General features: G+C 49.4%; 1 protein-coding gene across 2 annotated transcripts; it reads left to right on the forward strand.

Annotated features, from left to right (window-relative positions):
• Positions 1 to 6166: 6166 nt before the first annotated feature.
• On the forward strand, positions 6167 to 22264 carry LOC140207322 (C-type lectin domain family 9 member A-like). 2 transcript variants are annotated; one of them, XR_011888552.1, is made up of 8 exons: positions 6167 to 6261; positions 11797 to 11910; positions 16615 to 16718; positions 16899 to 16977; positions 18372 to 18514; positions 19560 to 19624; positions 20656 to 21300; positions 22103 to 22264. XR_011888552.1 is itself a non-coding variant. In XM_072275832.1 (7 exons), exons 2-7 carry the CDS (start codon positions 11802 to 11804, stop codon positions 20843 to 20845), a joined length of 690 nt encoding a protein of 229 aa, XP_072131933.1. In that variant the 5' UTR covers positions 6167 to 6261; positions 11797 to 11801; the 3' UTR covers positions 20846 to 22264. The 2 variants fall into 2 exon arrangements, 1 of the variants encoding a protein (XP_072131933.1); XM_072275832.1 differs by having other exon boundaries at positions 20656 to 22264.
• The last annotated feature ends 258 nt before the right edge of the window (positions 22265 to 22522 follow it).

Below are 22522 nucleotides of genomic sequence, written 5' to 3' on the forward strand. Positions count from 1 at the left end.
GAGTTGAGGTGTTCCCAACCTTCTCCTTCCCACCTTCCCCCCACCTTCTTTATAGGGCCCCTTCCCTCTACAGTCCGACCAGATGTTGCCCGACCTGCTGAGTTCCTCCAGCGTGTTGGGAGTGTCAGTCTACATCTCTCCGCAGCCTCTTGCGACCATGTGCGTTGCAGCCTCCACATCAGGCGGCGATGCGACATGTCAGACGGTCATCTGTAGAATGTTGCGAGTCTTCAGTGAAAGACGTGGCAAACTCTTCTGCAAGGAGAGAGCTTCGGGTGGTGGTGAAAACAAGTGCACAGTGTGGTCTGGAAAACACTCCGACACAGACTCGAAATACTAATGATATCCAAAACCGAAACCACAAGCAGTCGTACCAGCAACGCGTCTCCCACGGTTAACAAGTGGCCTTTAACGACAGACTTTCCATGAAGATATGCTGACGGACAATAATTGGCAGCCTGAGTCTTAAAGGGTCAGCTCACCACATTTGGAGAATGGGCGTCCCGACATTGTTCAGGCGGGAACATGACACCTTCTTCGTGTTTGCATGAATGTGTTTGGCCCAGAATAGATCCACTGAGATGGTGACATCCAGCAACACAGCAACTTCAAAAAAAAGAAAGTCGATAAGATATGGGAGCAGTGTTATGCCATTTGGCCCATCCAGTCTGCTCGGCATTCCATCATGTCTCATCCATTTCCCTCACAGCCCCAATTTCCTGCATTTTAACCGTATTCCTTCATGCCCTGACAAATCAAGAAACTGGCAAACTCTCACTTCAATATACCCAATGTCAGACTTCACAGCCGCCCGTATAACACATTCCACAGATTTACCAAGCTATGGCGAAATAAATTCCTCCCTAATCCGTTCGTAAAGGTCAGAACTCCATTCCGTTGTGTCTCCACTGATCTTAGACTTTCACACCACGGGGAACTTTGTCTCCACATATTCATTGTTGAGGCCTTTAAACATGAGATTGGTTTCAGCGTCACCTCATTAGTCTGAGTTCCAGCCATTAAACGCTTCTGATTTGATAAGCATTTCAATTCCGGAGTTATTCCCGTGAACCTCCTTTCAACCCTTCCCAATGCAAGCGCATCTGGCCGAATTTGGAAACGGACCCAGAACTGCTCACAATACACGGTGAGGCCTCACCAATGCTTTATAGAGCCTCAATGTCACATCCTTGTGTAATCCTCAGCCTCGGCTCGCACGGGATCTTCAAGGGGAAAACAACTTCCGGCGCCGCCTGACTGAGAAATCTCCTTCGTGTGGATGCTGCGTGATCTGTTGCCCGGTTACAAATCCGCACCGCAAAATATCAAACACTACACAATATGCGATTAAACGATTGATCTTTATAATTCTTAGTTTGAACTACATGGTTAGTAAAACAAAAAAACAATAAAAAAGAAGAGGGCCCACTCTCATGAAGCAGTCCATTGCCCATCGTTGGTGCTCACTTTCTTTAATTTGGTCCCGTCAGCTTCCAAGTGTAGCCGGCCCTTGGACCGTCGCTCCTCAGTCCACTCCGCCCCGTGGTCTTCTGACCCTCTCCATTCGTGTCCTCTCTCTCCATCGCTCTCCGACGAACGAACGCGAACAACCCGGCTCCCAGACACACAGGAAAGAACAACATTTCCCCCATTGAATATCCCCTGCATTCCAAAGTCCTGTTATCTCCAGTCATCACCCAAACGTTGCTCTGCAGAGAAACCATTACCCTAACAGTGCAACTTTTTCGACCAGCCATTACATCAGCTTTAGTAGTGAAACCTTGCTGCGTCTTTCACTTGTTTTTATATTTAAACCTCTTGACATGACCCCAGTGCGAACATGATATTTTGTTTCCTGTCCACCAAATCGACTGTAAAGTAACCTTTCGGGAATCCTGCACGAGGTCTCCCAATTCCCGTTGCACTGCAGATTTTTGGATTTTCTCTCCATTTAGAAAATTGCTTACGGCTTCATTTCTTGTACCAAAGTGCATGACCATACACATCCCGACACTTCATCCATCTGCCTCTTCCTTGCCCATTCGTCCAATCTCGCTGAAACTTTCTGTAGCCTCTCTGCTTCCTCAGCGCTATCTGCAGATCGGTGATGTCACTGCCGATCTGCACTGACTGAGGTTTCCCGGTGGGGATGTCCCGCATCCAGTTACTGAGGGAGGTACACGGGCCCAGTATTCGGAGAACGGAGAACGTGACCGATCTCGACTGCGATGATAAAAATGGTGACGGGGATGTCTGGTCATTTCACGACCTGTCCAGCGGGTGGCGCCTTTCCTGGGAACAGAACAGCCGGCCGGCTAGTTATCAGACAACCATCAGGTGTGAGTTCAGTGCGGGTGGAGAGACTGGGAAGAAAGAAAGGGTGAGCTTTCGGGTGGTGGAGCAAGGGAGAGGGAAGAGAGAAACAGAGAGCTGATGCAGAGGGACAATGAGATAGAGAGGCATAGGGAGAGAGGTAATAGAGATCGGGTGGGAGCTGAAGAGAGGAGCAGGTTAGGGTCATTCATGAAGGATAGTGAGGGGGAGGCACTGAGCAATACCGAAAGAAAAAAAAACAGTGTAAACCGAGGGAAAAGGACTCGGATTGAGAAGGAAGGCAGAGAGATAGAAAGAGAGAGGGACAGAGTTGGAGAAGGAGAGAGGGGAAAGGAAGGGCAGAGAAAGAGGAGGAGGGTGGAGAGTGGGAGAGTGAGGGGCAGTTCAAGAGGGTGAGAAAGGTAGGATAAAGAAGATAAAGAGAGTAGAGAGTAGGGGAGAGAAGGGAAGGTGGGGAGAGAAAAGATTGAGGGTGGTCGAAGTGAGAGAAAGGAGTTGGTACAGAATGATGGCGACAGAAGAAGAATGGATGGAGTGAGGTAAGAGAAATTTGGAGATGGTTGAAGAGAGAGAAAGAGGGAGAGGGAGAGGTACAGGTGTCACAGTGGGGGTGGGTTGACGGAGAGAGAAGATATGGAAATAGAGGAAGGGAAATTGACAGAGATGGCGTGGCTGGTGGGCAGCGAACCTGAGTAAGACACAGGGAGGAAGGAGCATGAGGATGGAGGGGGAGTAAGAGGGAGGTTGAAGGGATCGGGGAGGGAGAGGGAGGCTGAGTGAGAAGAGAGCCTGATGAGTTAAAGCGAGAGGAAAAGGCGACAAGGAGGGTGCAGAAAGAGCTAGAAGAAACGGGGTGGTGTAGTGAAAATGAGAGGGACGTGGAGGGGAATCCACGCTGGCTCTCACCTCGCCGTGCGCCGTCCCTTCCTGGGATATTCCTGACCGGATTTTTCAAACCTTCACAGAGAGGCAGAGACTGCAAGAGTGTAGGATAGGGTGACCTGGCAGAATTACCCCAATTCAAAGCCCCCTTAACACCCTTCCAATCTCCTCTGTCCTCTTCCTCACCTCTCTACCCCGTCTACCTCTCCCTCTTTTTCAGATCCCCATTCTCCTTCTGATCGAGGCACCATCAGGGCTGGGGAAAAGATGACCTCGCCTGTGTTATCAAGCCTCAAATCCACCCTCTACTCCACAGCTAATCTTGAACCAAAGCTCCACAACGCCCCCGGGATAACTCCACAATCATCTCTCATCCAACCTCCGTGATCTTATCTCCTTCTGTCCTGATGCCCTTTGTCTCCCTCTCGAAACGTTCACTCCCTCCGACCCATCTCCACCCTCCGCTTCCCTCCCATTGACCTACCGCCCTCTCATACAACTTGCGTGTCCCTCCCTCCCACTTTCCATTCCCATAACCTGACCCTCTACCACCCTCACTCCTCCCTCCCATGCAAAACCCTCCTCTCTTTCCCTTCCTCTCCTCGCCTCTCCACAAAGCCCATCAGAGAATAATATGAAACCCATCCTTCCACCAATTTACAAAGGATGGAAGGGGCGCGGGGGAGTTGTGGGGAGGGTGGAGAGTGGACACAGAGTTTTCTGTCGCAGAAGGAGGGAGGGATGCAGCGGGCGGGATGTATCGGTAGGGAGAGAAGGGAGGGTGAGGGAAGAAGTCGATGGCGGGCTAAAGAGTGAGGGATAGATGAGGGTAGGGAGCGGGCAAGAGGAATGAAAAGAGAAGGCGAAGGGTTGCGATATGGACAGTGGGAAGTAGAGGAAGGGAGATGTGGGAAAGAGGTGAAAAAAAGTAGGGAAGGAGAAAGGTGGGAGGGTGAGGGAGCGAGAGAGGATGATGGAGAAAGAGAAGAGGGATGGAGGATGATGGAGAAATAGAAGAGGGATGGAGGATGGTGGTGAGTGGAGAGGCCCATAATGAGAAGGAGCAGAGGAGGTACGTTCCCAATATTGGGAGGGTGGAGAGGCGGAAAGTGGAGCGAAGCGGAGAAGCAGGGGGAGTAGGATATGGGAGGAACGGACGGGAGTGATGGAGGAGAAAACAAGGCGACAGAGAGAGGCAGAGAGATCAGGAAAGGGATTGTCAAGTAGAGGGATGGGAGGTGGGGGGCGCTGAAGTTGGGAGGTGAAAAGGAGACGGAGCACAAAGGTGGGAGGAAACTCCTCCTCGGAATCCCGGCTCCTGAGACAGAGGAATGAGTGGTCTGGAGGGAGGTAAGAAGAATGAGAAGGGAGGATGAGGGAGTTGAATGAAGAAAGAGGAGGGAAGAGATGAATGAAGGGGATACTGGTATGGGGAGGGGAATATAGGTCTGGGAGAGGGAGTTGGGGTGAGCGCATTGGACGGGTTGGGAGGTGGTGGGGACGGAAAGAAGGGAAGCAGGGCAGAAGGAGCAGTTGCAGGCTGGGAGCTGCGGGGAGAGAAGGACGGTGAGTGGGAGACGAAAGCAGGAGCGAGCGGGCAAGCGGGAAACAGGAATGAAGTGCTGCAAGAGAAAGAGGAAGGTTGAGTGGAGGAGTGAGGAAGGGTGGGGGGGATATGGAGCAAAGGAGGGGCGGGTAATGGGGAGGAAAAAAGGAATCTGAGACATGGCTGGTTGAATCGGTGAAAATAGTATCAAGTTCCCAAACTCAACCACCACACGCCCGCCTCCACTAGAAAGGCGGAAGAGTCGGGGAATGGTTGGGCAGGGCGATATCTCTGAATCGGGGTGACAAGTGAGTTGGTGGTGCAGGGGAGAAAGAGAGAGGGGCAGGCAGATGTGGGAGAGGGGTAAGGTAATGGGGAAGAGGTGAGATTGGGGGAAGGTGGGAGAGAAGAGGAGAGATGAATGGTGGAGGCAAAGTGGTGAGAGAGAAGGGACAGAGAGAGAGAAAGACATGGGATAAGGAGGGAAGATAGACTGCGTCACTGGAAGTGGAAGACGAGGAATAGCTGTGGAGGGAATGTTTGGTGGGGAGCTGTTGACTCTACTCGGAGTGAGAGGGGTCACTCACCTCCGTGGGGTTTGGGTGTTTGCCCTGGGGCCGTGGTTTCTCGGAGACACGTGGTCTGAATTCCCGGCGATGGGCAGGAGCAGTGGGCCGTCGAAGGCGGAAAAGGGAATCCAACCAGGGGATGCAAATCTCTGGGAAAATATAGGCTCTGTGTGAGTGACACAAATCCCTCTGACATTCCGTATACTCTTACATTCCATTATTGTCACTCCCCTTCCACTACTCTCCCTCAATCGTCCGTATTCCTTCTCGTTCATCCGTCCCTTCCTTCGCTCTTCTCTCTCATCTGTACCACCCTCTCTCTCCTCCATATCCTCCTCTTCGTTCCTTCTCACTCCATCTCTCTCCCTCTCTCTGCTCCCTACCCTCCTCTCCACTCTCTCTTATTCCATCTCTCCCTCTCTCCCGTCCTTATCCACGCACCCACTACCACTCTATTTCTCTATCCATCTCCCTCGTCCCCTCCCGTTTCTCCATCTCCATCACCCCCTTCACACCCACCGTCCAATCTCACAACACTCCCTCTTCTCTCATGCCCTCTATCTACTCAGTCCACCGTTACCCACTTAAATCGCCCTGTCGACCCCCAATCACCCCCTCTCTCTCTCTTCCCCTCTTTCACCCCACTCTCACTACTGCTCCCCCCGCCACTCTGATCTTTCTCGACAACCCTCTCGCACGAACTCCACCCACACTTCCCGCAACAACCTGCTCTCGGTTCCTCTTTCCATCGGCGATTCATCTGCTGTTTGCAGGTTTCGGTCTGACTCCCTTATCATCACGGGTTTCTTCAGACCAAGGTTGCTTCCCCTTTCTGAGTTCAGAGACACAGAGAATCGCCGACAGGAAGGACGACAGCAGAATTACCTGCATATGAAGTTCACAAAACGGACTCACTGTCTCCTTCCCGAGGTGAGTGGGACAGAAGGATGGAGGGAGAGAGTTTCAAACTTTGTCTGACCCCAAGGGCTTGTTAATGAGACAGTGTGGACGCAGCGTCACTTTTCGTCTGACCCTAGGGCTTGTGATTTTTCAGTGCGGAGGGAGCTTGACTTTGGCTCTCACTCCGGCATTCTGTGAAGAGACGGTCTTCAGGGAGTTGCAATCAATTCTGAACCCGAGGGTGTGTGATGTGACAGTGTGGAAGGAGCCTCAACACATGTCTGACCCCGGGAGTGTGTAATGGGACGGTGTAGAGGGTGCTTCACTCTCTGTCTAACCCCGGGAGTGTGTGGAGGGAGATTCAATGTGTGTCTGAACCCGGAGTGTGTGATGGGACGGTGTGAAGGGAGATTCACTCTGTGTCTGACCCGAGAGTGTGTGATGGGACGGTGTGGGGAGAGATTCACTCTGTGTCTGACCCCGGGAGTGTGTGATGGGACGGTGTAGACGGTGCTTCATTCTCTGTCTAACCCCGGGAGTGTGTGGAGGGAGATTCACTCTGTGTCTGACCCGGGAGTGTGTGATGGGACGGTGTGGGGGGAGCTTCTCTCTGTGTCTGACCCCGGGATTGTGTGATGCGGCGGTGTGGAGGGACCTTCACTCTGTGTCTAACACGGGAGTGTGTGATGGGACGGTGTGGAGGGAGCTTCATTCTGTGTCTGACTACGGGAGTATCTAATGCGACAGTGTGGGTTGAATTCACTCTGTGTCTGACCCCGGAAGTGTGTGATGAGATGATGAGACGGTTTGAAGGGAGCTTCACTCTGTGTCTCACCCGGGAGTTTGTGGCCTCCACTCTCCTCCACTCCCTCCCTTTTCCCACAGCACACAATTCCTTCTCTATGATTCTTAACTCAGGTAGTGAGTTGCCAGTGGTCCTGACCCATATAGGTACCAATAACATCGGTGTGTATAGGGAAGTGTTCAGACAAAGTGACGTCAGTGATTCAGTTTTTAAATTAAAGGATAGGACCACTGCAACAGTGAGATCAGACATAGGAAGACCTTACAGTTTAGCGCGTGGTCAAGAAAAAAGTGTAGGTGGGAGGGTTTCAAAATTTTGGATCACTGTGACCTTTCCAAGGAAGGTGGGATCTTTATGGAAGAGATGGAGAAGGTTTACACCTAAGCTGGAGAGGAACGAATATCCCAGCGAGAAGTTTTGCCAGAACTGTGCATGAGGGTTTTGGGGACAGTTGTTAAACTCGAGTTGCAGGGACGTGGGCCTCAGATTGCAGCATGTTTGTTACTGGTGTCCTAATCTGCGTAACTTTCAATGCTGGACGATTTAAGTAAAGGCGGATGTGCTCAGGGCATGAATCAACACATTGAATTATAATACTGTTGCCATTATTGAGACTTGGTTGCAGGCGGAGCAAGCCGGACAGCACGAGATTTCGGGTTCCCCTATTTTTAGTGGTCAAAAAGCGGAAGGAATCAATGGAGGAGGGGTGACATTACCAGGCTGAGAAAATGTCTCCGGAGAGCCCTGTCAGCACAGGCAAGAGAACTCGTCTAAGTGAGGCATTATGGGTGAGAATGAGGAATAAGAAATATATGACCATTTCATGGTGCTGCATTATGGACCAGACAACAGTCCGCTCGATTAAGGGAAACAAATTTGTCGAGAGATCGTAGACTGTTGTGAACCATAGAAACCGTAGAAAAATTACAGCGCAGAAACAGGCCTTCTGGCCCTTCTTGGGTGTGCCGAACCATTTTCTGCCTAGTCCCACTGACCTGCACACAGACCATATCACCCCATACACCTCCCATCCATGTATCTGTCCAATTTAATCTCAATTGTTAAAAAAGAACCCGCATTTACCACCTCGTCTGGCAGCTCATTCCATACTCCCACCACTCTCTGTGTGAAGAAGCCCTCCCCTTAACACATGTCCTTTTTTTTATCTCCCCTTGCCTCAGTGGAAAAATCCTTTTTGCATTCATTCTATCTATACCCACCGTAATTTTATATAACTCTATCAAATAGAAACATAGAAACACAGAAAATAGGTGCAGGAGTAGGCCATTCGGCCCTTCGAGCCTGCACCGCCATTCTGTATGATCATGGCTGATCATCCAACTCAGAACCCTGTACCAGCCTTTTCTCCATACCCCCTGATCCCTTTAGCCACAATGGCCACATCTAACTCCCCCTTAAATATAGCCAATGAACTGGCCTCAACTGTTTCCTGTGGTAGAGAATTCCACAGATTTAACAGTCTCTGTGTGAAGTTCTTCCTAATCTCCGTCCTAAAAGGCTTCCACTCTATCCTCAAACTGTGACCCCTCGTTCTGAACTTCCCCAACATCGGGAACAATCTCCTTGCATCCAGCCTGTCCAGCCCTTTAGCATTTTGTACTTTTCAATATGATCCCCCACGCTCAATCTTCTAAATTCCAACGAGTATGAGCCTAGTTGATCCAATCTTCCATCATATGAAAGCCCTGCCATCCCAGGAATCAATCTGGTGAACATTCTTTGGACACCCTCGGTGGCAAGAATATCTTTCCTCAGGCTAGGGGACCAAAACTGCACGCAATACTCCAAGTGTGCTCTCACCAAGGCCTTGTATAACTGCAGTAGTACCTCCCTGCTCCTGTACTCGAATCCTCTCGCTATAAATGCCAGCATACCATTCGCCTTTTTTCACCGCCTGCTGTACCTGCATGCCCACTTTCAATGACTGGTGTATAATGACACCCAGATCTCGTTGCACCTCCCCTTTTCCTAATCGGCCATCATTCAGATAATAATCTGTTTTCCTGTTCTTTCCACCAAAGTGGATAACCTCACATTTATCCACATTAAATTGCATCTGCCATGAATTTGCCCACTCAACTAATCCATCCAAGTCTCCCTGCCTGCTCTTAGCATCCTCCTCACAGCTAAAACTGCCGCCTAGCTTCGCGTCATCCGCAAACTTGGAGATGCTGCATTTAATTCCCTCATCTAAGTCATTAATATATATTATCAACAACTGGGGTCCCAGCACTGAGCCTTGCTGTACCTCACTAGTCACTGCCTGCCATTCTGAAAAGGTCCCGTTTATTCCCAGTCTTTGCTTCCTGTCTGCCAACCAATTCTCTATCCACATCACTACCTTACCCCCAATACTGTGTGCTTTAAGCTTGCAGAATAATCCCCTGTGTGGGACCTTGTCAAAAGCCTTTTGAAAATCGAAATATACCACATCCACTGGTTCTCTCCTATCCACTCTACTAGTTACATCCTAAAAATTTCTTTCAGATTTGTCAGACATGATTTTACTTTCACAAATCCATGCTGACTTTGTCCGATGATTTCACCGCTTTCCAAATGTGCTGTTATCACATCGTTGATAACTGACTCTAACATTTATCCCAGCACCGATGTTAGGCTAACCGGTCTATAATTCACCGGTTTTTTCTCGCTCCCTTTTTTTAAGAGGCGGGGTTACATAAGCCACCCTCCAATCCTCAGGAACTAGTCCAGAATCTAAAGAGTTTTGAAAAATTATCACTAATGCATCCACTATTTCTTGAGCTACTTCCTTAAGCACTCTGGGATTCAGACTATCTGGCCCGTGGGATTTATCTGCCTTTAATCCCTTCAATTTACCTAACGCCACCTCCCTACTAACATTTATTTCCCTCAGTTCCTCCATCTCACTAGACCCTCAGTCCCGTACTATTTCCGAAAGATTATTTATGTCCTCCTTAGTGAAGACGGGCCCAAAGTAGTTATTTGATTGGTCTGCCATGTCCTTGCTCCCCATAATCAATTCACCTGTTTCTGTCTGTAGGGGACCTACATTTGTCTTTACCAGTCTTTTTATTTTTTCCTTTTTACATATCTATAAAAGCTTTTACAGTGAGTTTTTATGTTCCCTGCCAGTTTTCTCTCACAATCTTGTTTTCCCTTCCTAATTAAGCTCGTTGTCCTCCTCTGCTGGACTCTGAATTTCTCCCAGTCCTCAGGTGAGCCGCTTTTTCTGGCTAATTTGTATGCTTCTTCTTTGGAATTGATACTATCCCTAATTTCCCTTGTCAGCCACGGGTGGACTACCTTACCTGATTTATTCTTTTGACAAACTGGGATGAACAATTGTTGTTCCTCATTCTTCTACGATCCAGGGAATAAAGTCCTAACCTATTCAACCTTTCTCTGTAACTGAGCTTGTTAAGTTCCGGCAACATCATTGTAAACCTTCTCTGTACTCTTTCAAACTTATTAATACCCTTCCTGTAATTTGGTGATCATAATTGAACACAATAGTCGAGATCTGGCCTCGCCAATACCTTATACAACCTCATGATAACACTCCAGCTCTTATACTCAATACTTTGATTAATAAATACCAATGTACCAAAAGCTCGCTTTACGACCCTACCTACCTGTGACTCCACTTTAAGGAATTTTGTCTCTGCATTCCCAGATCCCTCTGTTCTACTGCACTCCTCACAGCCTTACCATTAACCCTGTATGTTCTACCTTGGTTTGTCTTTCCAAAGTGCAATACCTCACACTTCTATGCATTAAACTCCATCTGCCGTTTTTCAGATATTTTTCCAGCTGGCCCAAGTCCCTCTGCCAACTTTGAAAACCTTCCTCACTGTCCACTACTCCTCCAATCTTTGTATCATCGGCAAATTGGACAACATCGGTGTCGTGGAGAGGAGAGACTTGCAGCATGGGCAACTGCCGGTCTTCCATTCAACCATGCCCAGGCCTGCGCCCTGGATAGTGAAGACTTTCCAGGCACAGATCCATGGTCTCGAAAGACTAACAGATGCCTTAATAATATAGCTGGTAATTTGAAGCCCAAGCGCTATTTAACCACAGTGCCCTAGGGGAAGTCCTAGACCGGCACTAGTGGTAAATCTTGAAGGAGAGGGTGACTTCTGTGTACACGGATGGGTTTCACACACTGAGAATGCAGAGGAGAACAAAGGAAACGAGCGACAGGGCAGATAGGAATTGGGAAAGAATTTGACATTTCTGAATTCACTAATTGATTTCTGGTTGCCCGGTTACGGGAAGAGTGTGGGGGTGCCTGGAATAGAGAGTATAATCTATAAGCAGATGGCCCAGACAGACTGTGTGTTTACCTGGTTCGGTGGAGTCTGTAGGGTGAACTGATACAGTTCTGTATCATTACGATATACACTGGTACACCGTATATCCGGTGTATTTCTCTGCAGCAGCGGAGTCTGGGGGTGTGGGGGGTCGGGGAGGAGACGCAGGTTTATATCATTATGAGAGGTACAGGGAGTTCTGACAGCCGGTGTATTTCGTTCGAGCGGTGACAAGGACTGGAGGGAGATGGACATTGCGTCGGCAGAAAGGATTCATGGCATAGCACAAAATTGTGGCCGAAGGCCCTGTACATTTATGTGATTTACGTGCACTGCTCTTCAGGAGGGGAGAGACGGATTTGAACTCAGAGAGTGGGAAGTGCAGGGTTGGATTAGATCAGGGAAGGTGACGAATAACAATGTCGAGGAACGATTTTTCGACAGACGACATGGGCAGTGAACGATCCACATGGAGAGACCGATCAGACTCAAGCATATGGCTAATCGGCGTTTTAACAGCGACTCTCATTATCACGGGTATCTGCTGGAGGATTCATGGTGAGTTCAACACCGTTCGTACCGACCAAACCACAGAGAATAAAAATGACCACTCTAACAGCGACACTCCCCTACATTACCCCGAAACACCCGGAACAGTGATAACAACACACCCCTCACTGCGGTACTGACGGGCCCCGTACCATGACCACCACACACCAATCACTGTGACCCCGACACGACCGCCATCAACACATCCCTCAACATGATGCGACAAAACCCTCAAACTGATACCGACACACTCCATACTGTAATAAAGACTCACAGTAACACCGACACGCCCTTCACCGTGGTGCCGACACGTCCCGCACTGTGACGTGGACACATCCTTCACTGTGACATAGTCACGTTCCTCATTTTGAATCGGACTCCTCCCTTATCGTGGCACCAACACTCACCCCACTGCATCGCTGACATAATGGTCGCCGTAAAAACAACACATCCCCCACCGTGACACCGACAAACCCCTCACAGCTCGCCTATTCACCCCCCATTGTGATAACAGCACATCACTCACTTTGACACGAGCCCAGCACTGTGACGACACGTTCTTCGCTGTGACAGAGACACGCCCCTCACCATCAGACCGACACAAACTCACCGTGACACTTACACGCTCCGCATCTTATTGAACATATGAAGATGTTACCAGGAAAGATGACGAGGGTAAAGCGGTGGGTGTTGTCTATATGGACATCAGTAAGGTCTTTGACAAGGTTCCACGCAGAAGGTTAGTTAGGAAGGTTCAATTGTTAGGCATTACTATCGAAGTAGTAAAATGGATTCAGCAGTGGCTGGATGGGAGACGCCAGAGAGTGGTGGTGGATAACTGTGTGTCAGATTTGAGGACAGTGTCTAGTGGTGTGCCTCAGGGAACTGTACTGGATCCAAAGTTGTTTCTGTTATATATTCATGATATGCATCATGGGGTGGTAAATTGGATTAGTAAGTATGCAGATGATACTAAGATAGGTGGAGATGTGGATAATGAAGTAGGTTTTCAAAGTTTGCAGAGAGATTTGGACCATTTAGAAGAGTGGGCTGATAGATGGCAGATGGAGTTTAATGCCGATAAATGTGAGGTGCTACATTTTGGTAGGACTAATAAATAGGACATACATGGTAAATGGTAGGGCAGTGAAGAATACAGTAGAACAGAGGGATCTAGGAATAATGGTGCAATGTTCCCTGACCGAGGATCTCATGTGGAGAGGCTGGTGAAGAAAGCTTTTGGTATGCTGGTCCTTATAAATCAGAACATTGAGGATAGAAGATGGGTTGTAATGTTGAAATTATATAAGGCATTGGTAAGGACAAATTTGCAGTATTGAGTAAAGTTCTTTTCACCGAATAATAGGAAAGATGTCAATAAAATTGAGAGAGTAGAGAGGAAACTTACTCGGATGTTGCCTGGGTTTCATCTCCTAAGTTACAGAGAAAGGTTGAACAAGTTGGGTCTTTATTCTTTGGAGCGTAGAAGGTTGAAGGGGGACTAGATAGAGGTATTTAAAATTATAAGTGGGATAGATAGAGATGATGTGGATAGGCTTTTTCCATTGAGAGTGGGGGAGATTCAAACAAGAGCACATGAGTTGAGAGTTAAAGGGCAAAAGTTTAGGGGTAACATGAGCGGGAATTTCTTTACTCAGAGAGTGGCAGCTGCGTGTAACAAGCATCCTGCAGAAGTGGTTGAAGCATGTTTGATGTTGTCATTTAAAGTTAAATTAGATCGATATATGGGCAGGAAAATAATGGAGGGTTATGGGCTAAGTGCAAGTCGGTGGGAGTAAGAGTTGGGCACGGACTAGAAGGACAGAGAAGGCCTGTTTCCGTGCTGTAATTGTTTTATAGTTATCTCATTAAAAACTCGTGCGTACGAATTCGCCAAGAGGAGTGTGTTTGGGGAAATATTTAAAAAAAAACAAAGCTGCTATTGAGTGAGCAATAAAGGAAGTGAAGCTAGATTATGAAAATGAACCAGCATAAAATATAAAAAACGAATAGTCGAAGGTTTGATAACTTTATAAAGAGGAAAGGTTGGCAAAAGTGAATGAAGGTCCCGTGGAAGACGAGAAGGGGCATTGATATTTGATAGTGCGTAAATGCCAGATGCTCTGAATGACTATTTTGTGTCGGTCCTCACAATGGAGGCCACGACTAATATGCCAAAGTGCGATGTTATGGATGGGATGGGAGGTGAGGACTTCGATACAATAGCTATCACTAAGGAGGTAGCGCTGAGGAAACTTGTGGGCCTATAGATAGACCACTCCCCTAGTCCTGATCGAATGCACTCCAGGGTACTGAAAAGTATGGCAGGGGTTATGGCAGAATCTTTGGCAAAATTTTACCAAAATTCTCTGGAAGCTGGGCAGATCCCAATGGATTGGAAGAAGGCAAATGTCAGGCCAGTGTAGGCAAAAAATGTAGGCGAAAGGCATGTAACTACAGGCCACACATGGAAAAGTTGCTGGTGAACGCCGCAGGCCAGGCTGCATCTCTAGGAAGAGATAGAGTCGACGTTTCGGGCCGAGATCCTTCGTCAGGCAGAAGTGAAAGAAGAGCTAGTAAGAGATTTGAAAGTGGGAGTGGAAGGGGGAGATGCAATACGATAGGAGAAGACAGGAGAGGGAGGGATGGAGCCAAGAGCTGGACAGTTAATTGACAAAAGGGGTATGAGAGGATCATGGGACAGGAGGCCTACGTAGAAAGAAAAGGGGGAGTGAGGGAAAAGTCCAGAGTATGGACAAGGAGTGTAGGGAGAGGGACAGAGGGAGAAAAAGGAGAGACAGAAAAAGAATGGGTGATATAAATAAATAACAGATGGGGTACGAGGTGGAGGTGGGGCATTAGCGGAAGTTTGAAAAGTCAGTATTCCTGCTATCAGGTTGGAGGGTACCGAAACGGAATATAAGGTGTTATTCCTACAACCTGAGTGTAGCTTCATCTTTACAGTAAAGGAGACCGTGGATCGATATATCAGAATGGGAATGGGACCTTGAACTAAAATATGTGGTCGCAGGGAGATCCTGCGTTCTCTGGCGGACAGAGCGTAGGTCTTCAGCGAACCGATCTCCCAGTCTGCGTCGGGTCTCGCCAATATATAGAAAGCCGCATCGGGAGCACCGGACGCAGTATATCACCCCAGCCGACTCACAGGTGAAGCGTCGCCTCACTTGGAAGAACTGTCTGGGGCCCTGAATGGTAGTGAGGGCGGAAGTGTAAGGGCATATGTAGCACATGTTCCGCTTACAAGGATAAGTGCCAGGAGGGAGATCGGTGGGGAGGGATGGGGTGGAGGAATGGACAAGGGAGTCTCGTAGGGAGCGATCCCTGCAGAAAACAGAGAGACGGGAGGAGGGAAAGCTGTGCTTAGTGGTGGGATACCGTTGGAGGTGCCGGAAGTTAAGGACATCTCCTTCTTCCTGGAATGTAAAGCCTCATCCTGAGAGCAAATGCGGCGAAGTCCGAGGAATGTGTGTGTATTATATACACGCAGTCTTTCTCTCTCTCTCCTTTTTCTCCCTCTGTCTCTCTCTCTCTACCCCTTACCTATCCTCCGGGCTTTCACACCCATCCCACTTTCCTTTCTCCCTAAGACTCCTGTCCCAAGATCTCCTCATATTCCTTTAGCCAATCAACTCTCCATCTCTTGGCTCCATCCCTCCCCCTCCTGTCTTCTCCTATCATTTCGGCTATGCCCCTCCCCCTCCCATTTTCAAATCTCTTACTAGCTCTTCTTTCAGGTAGGCCTGACGAAGGGTTTCGGCCCGAAACGTCGACTGTACCTCTTCCTAGAGATGCTGCCTGGCCTGCTGCTTTCACCAGCAACTTATATATGTGTTGCTTGAAATTCCAGCATCTGCAGATATCCTCGTGTTTGCGTAACTCTTGGCCAGTTAGTTTAACATCTGGTCTTGGGAAAATACTGAGTTACCATTAAATAAGAAATAGGGAGACATGTGGAAGGAAATGAATCCATCAAGCAGGCGCAGCATCGATTCAGCAAAGGCAGATCCTTTTCGACTACCTCTGTGAGGATATAACTATTTATATGAATAAAACATTGCAAATGAAATATTGACTTTCGTTGCTGGAGGGATTGAATTCAGGAGCAGGGATTTAAGCTGCAACTTCACAGGGTACTGTGCACCTGTGCAACTGCACATCGTGAGTACTATGTGCAGTTCTGGTCTCCTCAAGTGAGGAACGGTATACCGGCCTTGGAGGCGGTGCAGAAGAGGTTCATCAGGTGAATTCCATAAAATAGGGTGGATAGACAAGGAGGAAAGATTGAATCGTCTGGCACTGTTTTCGCAGGGATTAAGAGGACATCTTATGATACATATAAAATTTTTAAAGGGATAGATCCGTCAGACACCGATTACCCCTCACCGTTGCACCGACATATTCCGCATCGTGACAGCGACATGCACCACACTGTGACCCGAGAAGCCCCTCAGCGCAGCACCGACAGGACCCTTAATGTGACCCCAACAAGCCCCTCAGCGCAGCACCGACAGGACCCTTAATGTGACCCCGAAACATCGCTCTCCATGATAAGGACAAGTCCCTCAGCGTGACTCCAACAGGACACTCAACGTGATACTGACACACCGCTCACCGTGTTGCCGATAAGCCCCACAGTGTGACACCTACACGTCCCTTAGCGTGACACCGACACAGCCTAACCATCATTCTCAGTATCACAGTTTCGTCACTCTCTGATCACCTCCGACCGAGGGCACCAGAAACTTTGTGAACAATACCAGGAGATGAACAGTACCAAGCGCCAGTGTGGACAGCAGGTAAATGAATTGAACTCAACCCTTGAATACAATATTTTGGTTGTCTCCCGAAGCACCTGTCTCAGGAATATTTCCGTCCTCAGCTGAAACCTCTCCATCCTCGAAAGCGAATTTTTCGTGAACGAAAATACAAACTCCGCCCTGAACTCCAAACTGACATTAACTGATCTCCATCAACAGATCTCAGACCTCGAAATGAAGTACCATACTCTCAGCGAAGTCAAGGCTCAAATCTGTCAACTGCTGTTCAGCAGAAAAAGTGAGTTAACACACCAGCCCGCACACGTTCTCCCGCTACTCATCGCTGAGCAGAGTGAGAGGAAGCTATATTCTGAGTCTGATCCCGGAAGTGTGTGGTGGGATGGGGCGGCGAGCCCGACCCCTAGTGTCTGAGCTCGGTAGTGCGTGATAGGATGGTACGCCGGGTGCTTCACTCGGTAAACACAAAATACTCTGCAGGTGATGGGAGCAAAGCAACACACGCAGCACCCTGCAGGAACTCAGTAGGTCGGGCACCATCCGTGAAAAGGAACAGTCAACGTTTCGGGCCGAGACTCTTCGTCAGGACTGAAGAGGGAGGGGACAGGGGCCCTATGAAGAAGATGTGGGGAGAGGGTGGAAAGGAGAAGGCAGGTAGAAGCCAGGTGAAAAACCAGTACGGGGAAAGATCAAGGGATGGGGGAGGGGAAGAAGGGACAGGATAGGCAGGAAAGGTGTAGAAAGAATAGGTAAAAGCACAAAGGGTAGTAGAAAGAGGCAGAATCATGAGGGAGGTGACAGACAGCAGAAGGAGGGGGCAGAAGGAAAATGGGATGGGGGAAGGGAGGGGATGGGAATTACCGGAAGTTAGAGAATTCAGGCCAAGGGTCTGGAGACTACCCAGACGGTATACGAGGTGTTGCTCCTCCAACCTGAGTTTAGTCTCATCATGACAGTAGAGGAGGCCATGTCCGGACATATCGGAATGGGAGTGGGAAGCAGAATTGAAGTGAGTGGCAACCGCGAGATCCTGTCTTTTGTGGCAGACGGAGTGGAGGTGCTCGACGAAGCGGTCCCCCAATCTGTGTCGGCTTTCACCGATGTAGAGGAGGCCGCATCGGGAGCACCGAATGCAAAAAATAGCCCCAAAAAACTCACAAGTGAGGTGTTGCCTCACCTGGCCGGACTGTTTGGGGCCCGGAGAAATAGTGAAAGAGGAGATGTAGGGACAGGTGTAACACCTACGGTTACAAGGGAAGGTGCCGGGTGGGAGATCCGTGGGGAGGGACGTGTACACTAGGGAGTCGCGGAGGGAACGATCCCTGCGGAAAGGGGAGAGGGTTATAGAGGGAAAGATGTGCTTCGTGGTGGAATCCTGTTGAAGGTGGCTGAAGTTACGAAGGATAATGTGCTGCATCCGGAGGCTGGTGGGGTGGTAGGTGAGGTCAAAGGGATCTCTGTCCCTGTTGTGGTGGCGGGAGGATGGGGTGAGGGCTGAAGTGCGGGAAATGGAGGAGGTGCGTGTGAGGGCATCATTAATGACGGTAGAAGGGTCTGATCCCGTGTGGTGTTGGATGGGACGGAATGGAGGGAGATTCACTCTATCTCTCACCCCGATGTGCGTGATGGGACGGTAGGGAATGATATTCACTGCTACTTATTCCTAATTTCCAGAGCATACGTGTTCCGAGGAGTGGATCCAAAATAAAGACCGATGTTATTACGTATCCATGTTTGATACATCTTACAACACAGCGGTGCAGGAATGTTCAAACCGCAATGCAAGTCTGCTTGAAATCAAATCAAGGGATGAAGCGGTATGTGCCACAGCACAAGAAGTTCCCACAAGAATCATCACCCACTCCCGGGGTCAGACACAGAATGACACCCACAATATACTCCCAGCACACAGTCCCGGGTGAGACACAGAGTGACACCCATACTACACTCCCAAGACGCATACTCGGGTCAGACACAGAGTGCAGCTCCCTCCACAACGTACCATCACACACCTCCGGGGTCAGACACAGAGTGAATCTCCCTCCTCACCGTCCCATCACAGACTCCGGGGTCAGACACAGAGTGAATCTCCCTCCGCACCGTCCCGTCACACACTCCCGGGGTCAGACACAGAGTGAATCTCCCTCCACACCGTCCCATCACACACTCCCGGGGTCAGACACAGAGTGAATCTCCCTCCGCACCGTCCCGTCACACACTCCCGGGGTCAGACACAGAGTGCAGCTCCCTCCATACCGTCCCATCACAGACTCCGGGATCAGACACAGAGTGAATCTTCCTCCACAACGTCCCATCACACACTCCCGGGGTCAGACACAGAGTGAATCTCCCTCCACAACGTACCATCACACACTCCCGGGGTCAGACAGAGAGTGACACCCACAATATACTCCCAGCACACAGTGCCGGGTGAGACACTGAGTGACACCCATACTACACTCCCAAGACACATACTCGGAGTCAGACACAGAGTGCAGTTCCATCCACAACGTACCATCAAACACCTCCGGGTTCAGACACAGAGTGAATCTCCCTGCATTCCGTCCCATCACACACTCCGGGGTCACACACAGAGTGAATCTCCCTCCACACCGTCCCATCACACACTCCGGGGTCAGGCACAGAGTGAATCTCCCTCCACACCGTCCCATCACACAATCCCGGGGTGAGACACAGAGTGAATCCCCCTCCACACCGTCCCATCACACACACCCGGGGTCAGACACAGAGTGAACCTCCCTCCGCACCGTCCCATCACAGATTCCTGGTGTAGTCAACCGAGAGAAGCTCTCTAAATAGTTTTCGTTTCTTGGAATTAATCAGATAAATTTAATTTCCCAGAGTTTTCTATCCCAGAAACTTGTGTACCGATACCGTGCATACTGGATTGGAAAATGCGAAGACGGGTGAGATTTGGACTGGTCTGTGGGGTGAGAGTTGGGCATTGAAATAGTCCTGACGGGGGGAAAAGGGAGTATGAGGATGTCGGGAAAGTTTGGGACAATGGGAACATTTTGAACCCGACATGTGTCTGCCGGGGAAGGACGGAGCATTGTGAATATTTCGGAAACCTCCAGGGGGCAGTGGGGAGAGCTCAGAACACAGGGATTACGTCATTTGGGTACTGACGATTGTCGGTGAGGAGGGCGCGGTGGAGTGGGATCATTTTGGAGATAGTCACCGGGCTGTGAGGAGGGGGAGCAACAGCAGGATTAGTTTGGTGAATGTCAGAGATCTGAAGGCCGGGAGTAGGACAACTGGATCAGTTTGGAGACCGACACAGGCGATGGACACACAGTGGGTTAATGGGATTAGTTTGCGAACTGACGCACGGATGTGGGAGGGAGTGTAAGTCTCCAGACTTACACCAGTGGTGTAAGTCTGGAGACGGACCCGAGGCTATGAGGAGAGTGCGGTGCAGTGGGATATGTTAGCAGACTGGCGCGAAGCTCTGGGTAGAGGGAAGAGCAACGGGATTAATCTGGGACCGACTAGGGCTGAGGGAAGTTTGTGGACAAGTGGGATTCATCTCGGGACAGAGATAAGTCTGTGCGGAGACGGTGGGACAGTGGGGTTTGTTCGGGGAGTTAAACAGATCTGAGGGGAGAGGGTGGGCCTGTTTGATTCGTATGGGGAGTGACAGGGGACTGTGGTGAAAAAGTGGTTCGGTGAGTTAGTTTGGAGAGACACAGGGCTGTGGGGCGACATTGGATCAGTACGATTAATTTAGGGACAGCCACAGTATTCTGGGGAGACATTGGGACCGTGGTATCTGTCTGGGTACTGGCGTGACAGTGGATGAGTGGGATGAGTTTGCGGACTGACTCAGGCTGTTAGGAGAGAGCGATTTCATGGGTTAGCTTGTGGACGATCTCGGATCGGGTTCTCTGCTGGAGCTGTTTTGTCTCTGCTTAAATTGTTTATCCCTGTTGGACAGGAATGTGGGCCCGAGTCTCCTGTACAGCGTGTTCTCTCGATCTTCCGTCTGTTTAGATTGCAACTCGCATCTAGGGAACGACCGTTGCAATCGTGATTGGCGTTTCATCTGCGAAAAGTCGGCACCTTTGTTTCCGGATGTTCCTGAAAAGATTAAGGATCTCTGTCGACAGCCACTGGAGGCGAAGTGAATCAAGTCATTTACCCCAATTTCTCCTCCTTGTTTGCCCTTCACTCTCACTCCCCGATCCTTTCAAATTCCCTCCTCACATTCTCTGCCCCTTCCCTCCTACTCTCACACCTCCTCTTGTCGCCATCATATTCTCCCTGCGAAACATCGTCAAACCTCTCTCGCCATCTATCCCCACATTTCTCACTATTCCCCCAGTTCCGTTCTTCCCCGCTCCCTCCACCTTTCTCTCTACCCCCTCACCTCCCCTCATTTCCTCGAGCTTTCTCCGCCCGCTCTTTCCCTGCTCCCTCTGCACACCTCTTTCACTTCTTTCACGCTCCCCCACGGCACTCTCTCTCTCCCCCCTCCCTGTTCTCTCTAAACAATCTGTCTCCCTTATCCCTCTCTCTTTCGCCTTTTCACCCACTCTCAGCTCAATCCTGTGCCGTCCGGTGCTCGATAACCCAACCCTGGGTAAGACACTATGCCTATTCCCTTTGTCTGTGCCCCTCTGGCGTTTATGGAACTGTGTAAATTTACAACTACGCTCCAGGCAATAACGTCCCAACCTACCCTTCCTCTCTCGATAACTCAGTCCTCCGAGTTTAGTAATATCCCCGTAGAACTCCCTGTACATTCTATCCAGTTCAATGGCATTTTCCCCTAAAACTGTGTGCGGCCACACCGACTGCAATGTGAGCTCCTCACTCCTGTACGCCGGTGCCCTCAGTGGTGAAGACCAGCGGGCCAAGTGCCCTGCCCACTGGTATCGGTTGTTTCCTACCGGAATGGCAATTTCATGTATTATCTGTATGAAGGGGTCCTGATTTACCCCTATGTACTGTGCTTTTAAAAAAGACAGACAGAGAGAGAGAGGTGTCCAGCACAAAAACCTTGTTAAAAAGACAGAATTATTTAACACCGACATTTGTTTTCAAGAGAGAGAGAGAGTCGAGGACTGCTCACAGCATGCTGACATCTGTACAAGGGCACTGCTTTCAGCTTCTGCATTCTTACAGACAGAGAAGGGAGGAACTGTTTAGGTAACAGTTGGCATTTAACACGGGTAATAAATAAAAGTTCAGGCAGTAGACCTCAGACATGGTTTTGGGAACTGAGTGAGGTTTATAGTTTTGGAGGATCAATCAGGCGAATAGATCAATGACTCTCGCAGGGTGAAAAGGGGGTGACTGGTGGGGAGGTGTTTATGTCTCCAAACATCGCCTGGGTTGATAATTCCACCACAGAAGAACGGTACCCTTTGTTTTGTTCACAGTTGGTGATCTAAAGATAACTGGAAGATCGACGGCGTCAGCTCACCTGAAGACTCAAACCTCTCCCCGTCTCTCTCTCCATCAATATATATTCATTGATAACCTGTGTGAGATATCTGCATTTATATTACTCTATTGCGTAGTTACTAATAAATACCATCAGTTAATAGCAACACTGGACTCCAAAGTGCTTTCAATTTATGCTTCTTCTTTTACCCGTCACGAGGTACGTGACGAGTGCCGAGAAAGATACTTTTGAAATTTTCGTTATTTTTTTTTCTCTAACGGCGTTCTGAGAAGCGGGACTGCGCAGGCGTGTGACGTCGGGCAGTGCAGCGCGGCAGATTTAAAAGGGGCAGAGCCTCATAGAGCGGCAGCGTAGTTTGTGGGCGGCGGAGTGAGCCGGGAGCAGAGTGAAGACT

Source organism: Mobula birostris, chromosome 13, assembly GCF_030028105.1.
Source record: "Mobula birostris isolate sMobBir1 chromosome 13, sMobBir1.hap1, whole genome shotgun sequence".
NCBI classification, from domain to species: Eukaryota; Metazoa; Chordata; class Chondrichthyes; order Myliobatiformes; family Myliobatidae; genus Mobula; species Mobula birostris.

Bases quoted from the DNA above. Each gene is read 5' to 3' on its own strand.
- LOC140207322 (XM_072275832.1), top strand. From the start codon at position 11,802: ATGGGCAGTGAACGATCCACATGGAGAGACCGATCAGACTCAAGCATA. The intron at 11,911-16,614 runs GTGAGTTCAACA...CATCATTCTCAG, and splicing joins TATCTGCTGGAGGATTCATG to TATCACAGTTTCGTCACTCT. The intron at 16,978-18,371 runs GTGAGTTAACAC...CCTAATTTCCAG, and splicing joins ACTGCTGTTCAGCAGAAAAA to AGCATACGTGTTCCGAGGAG.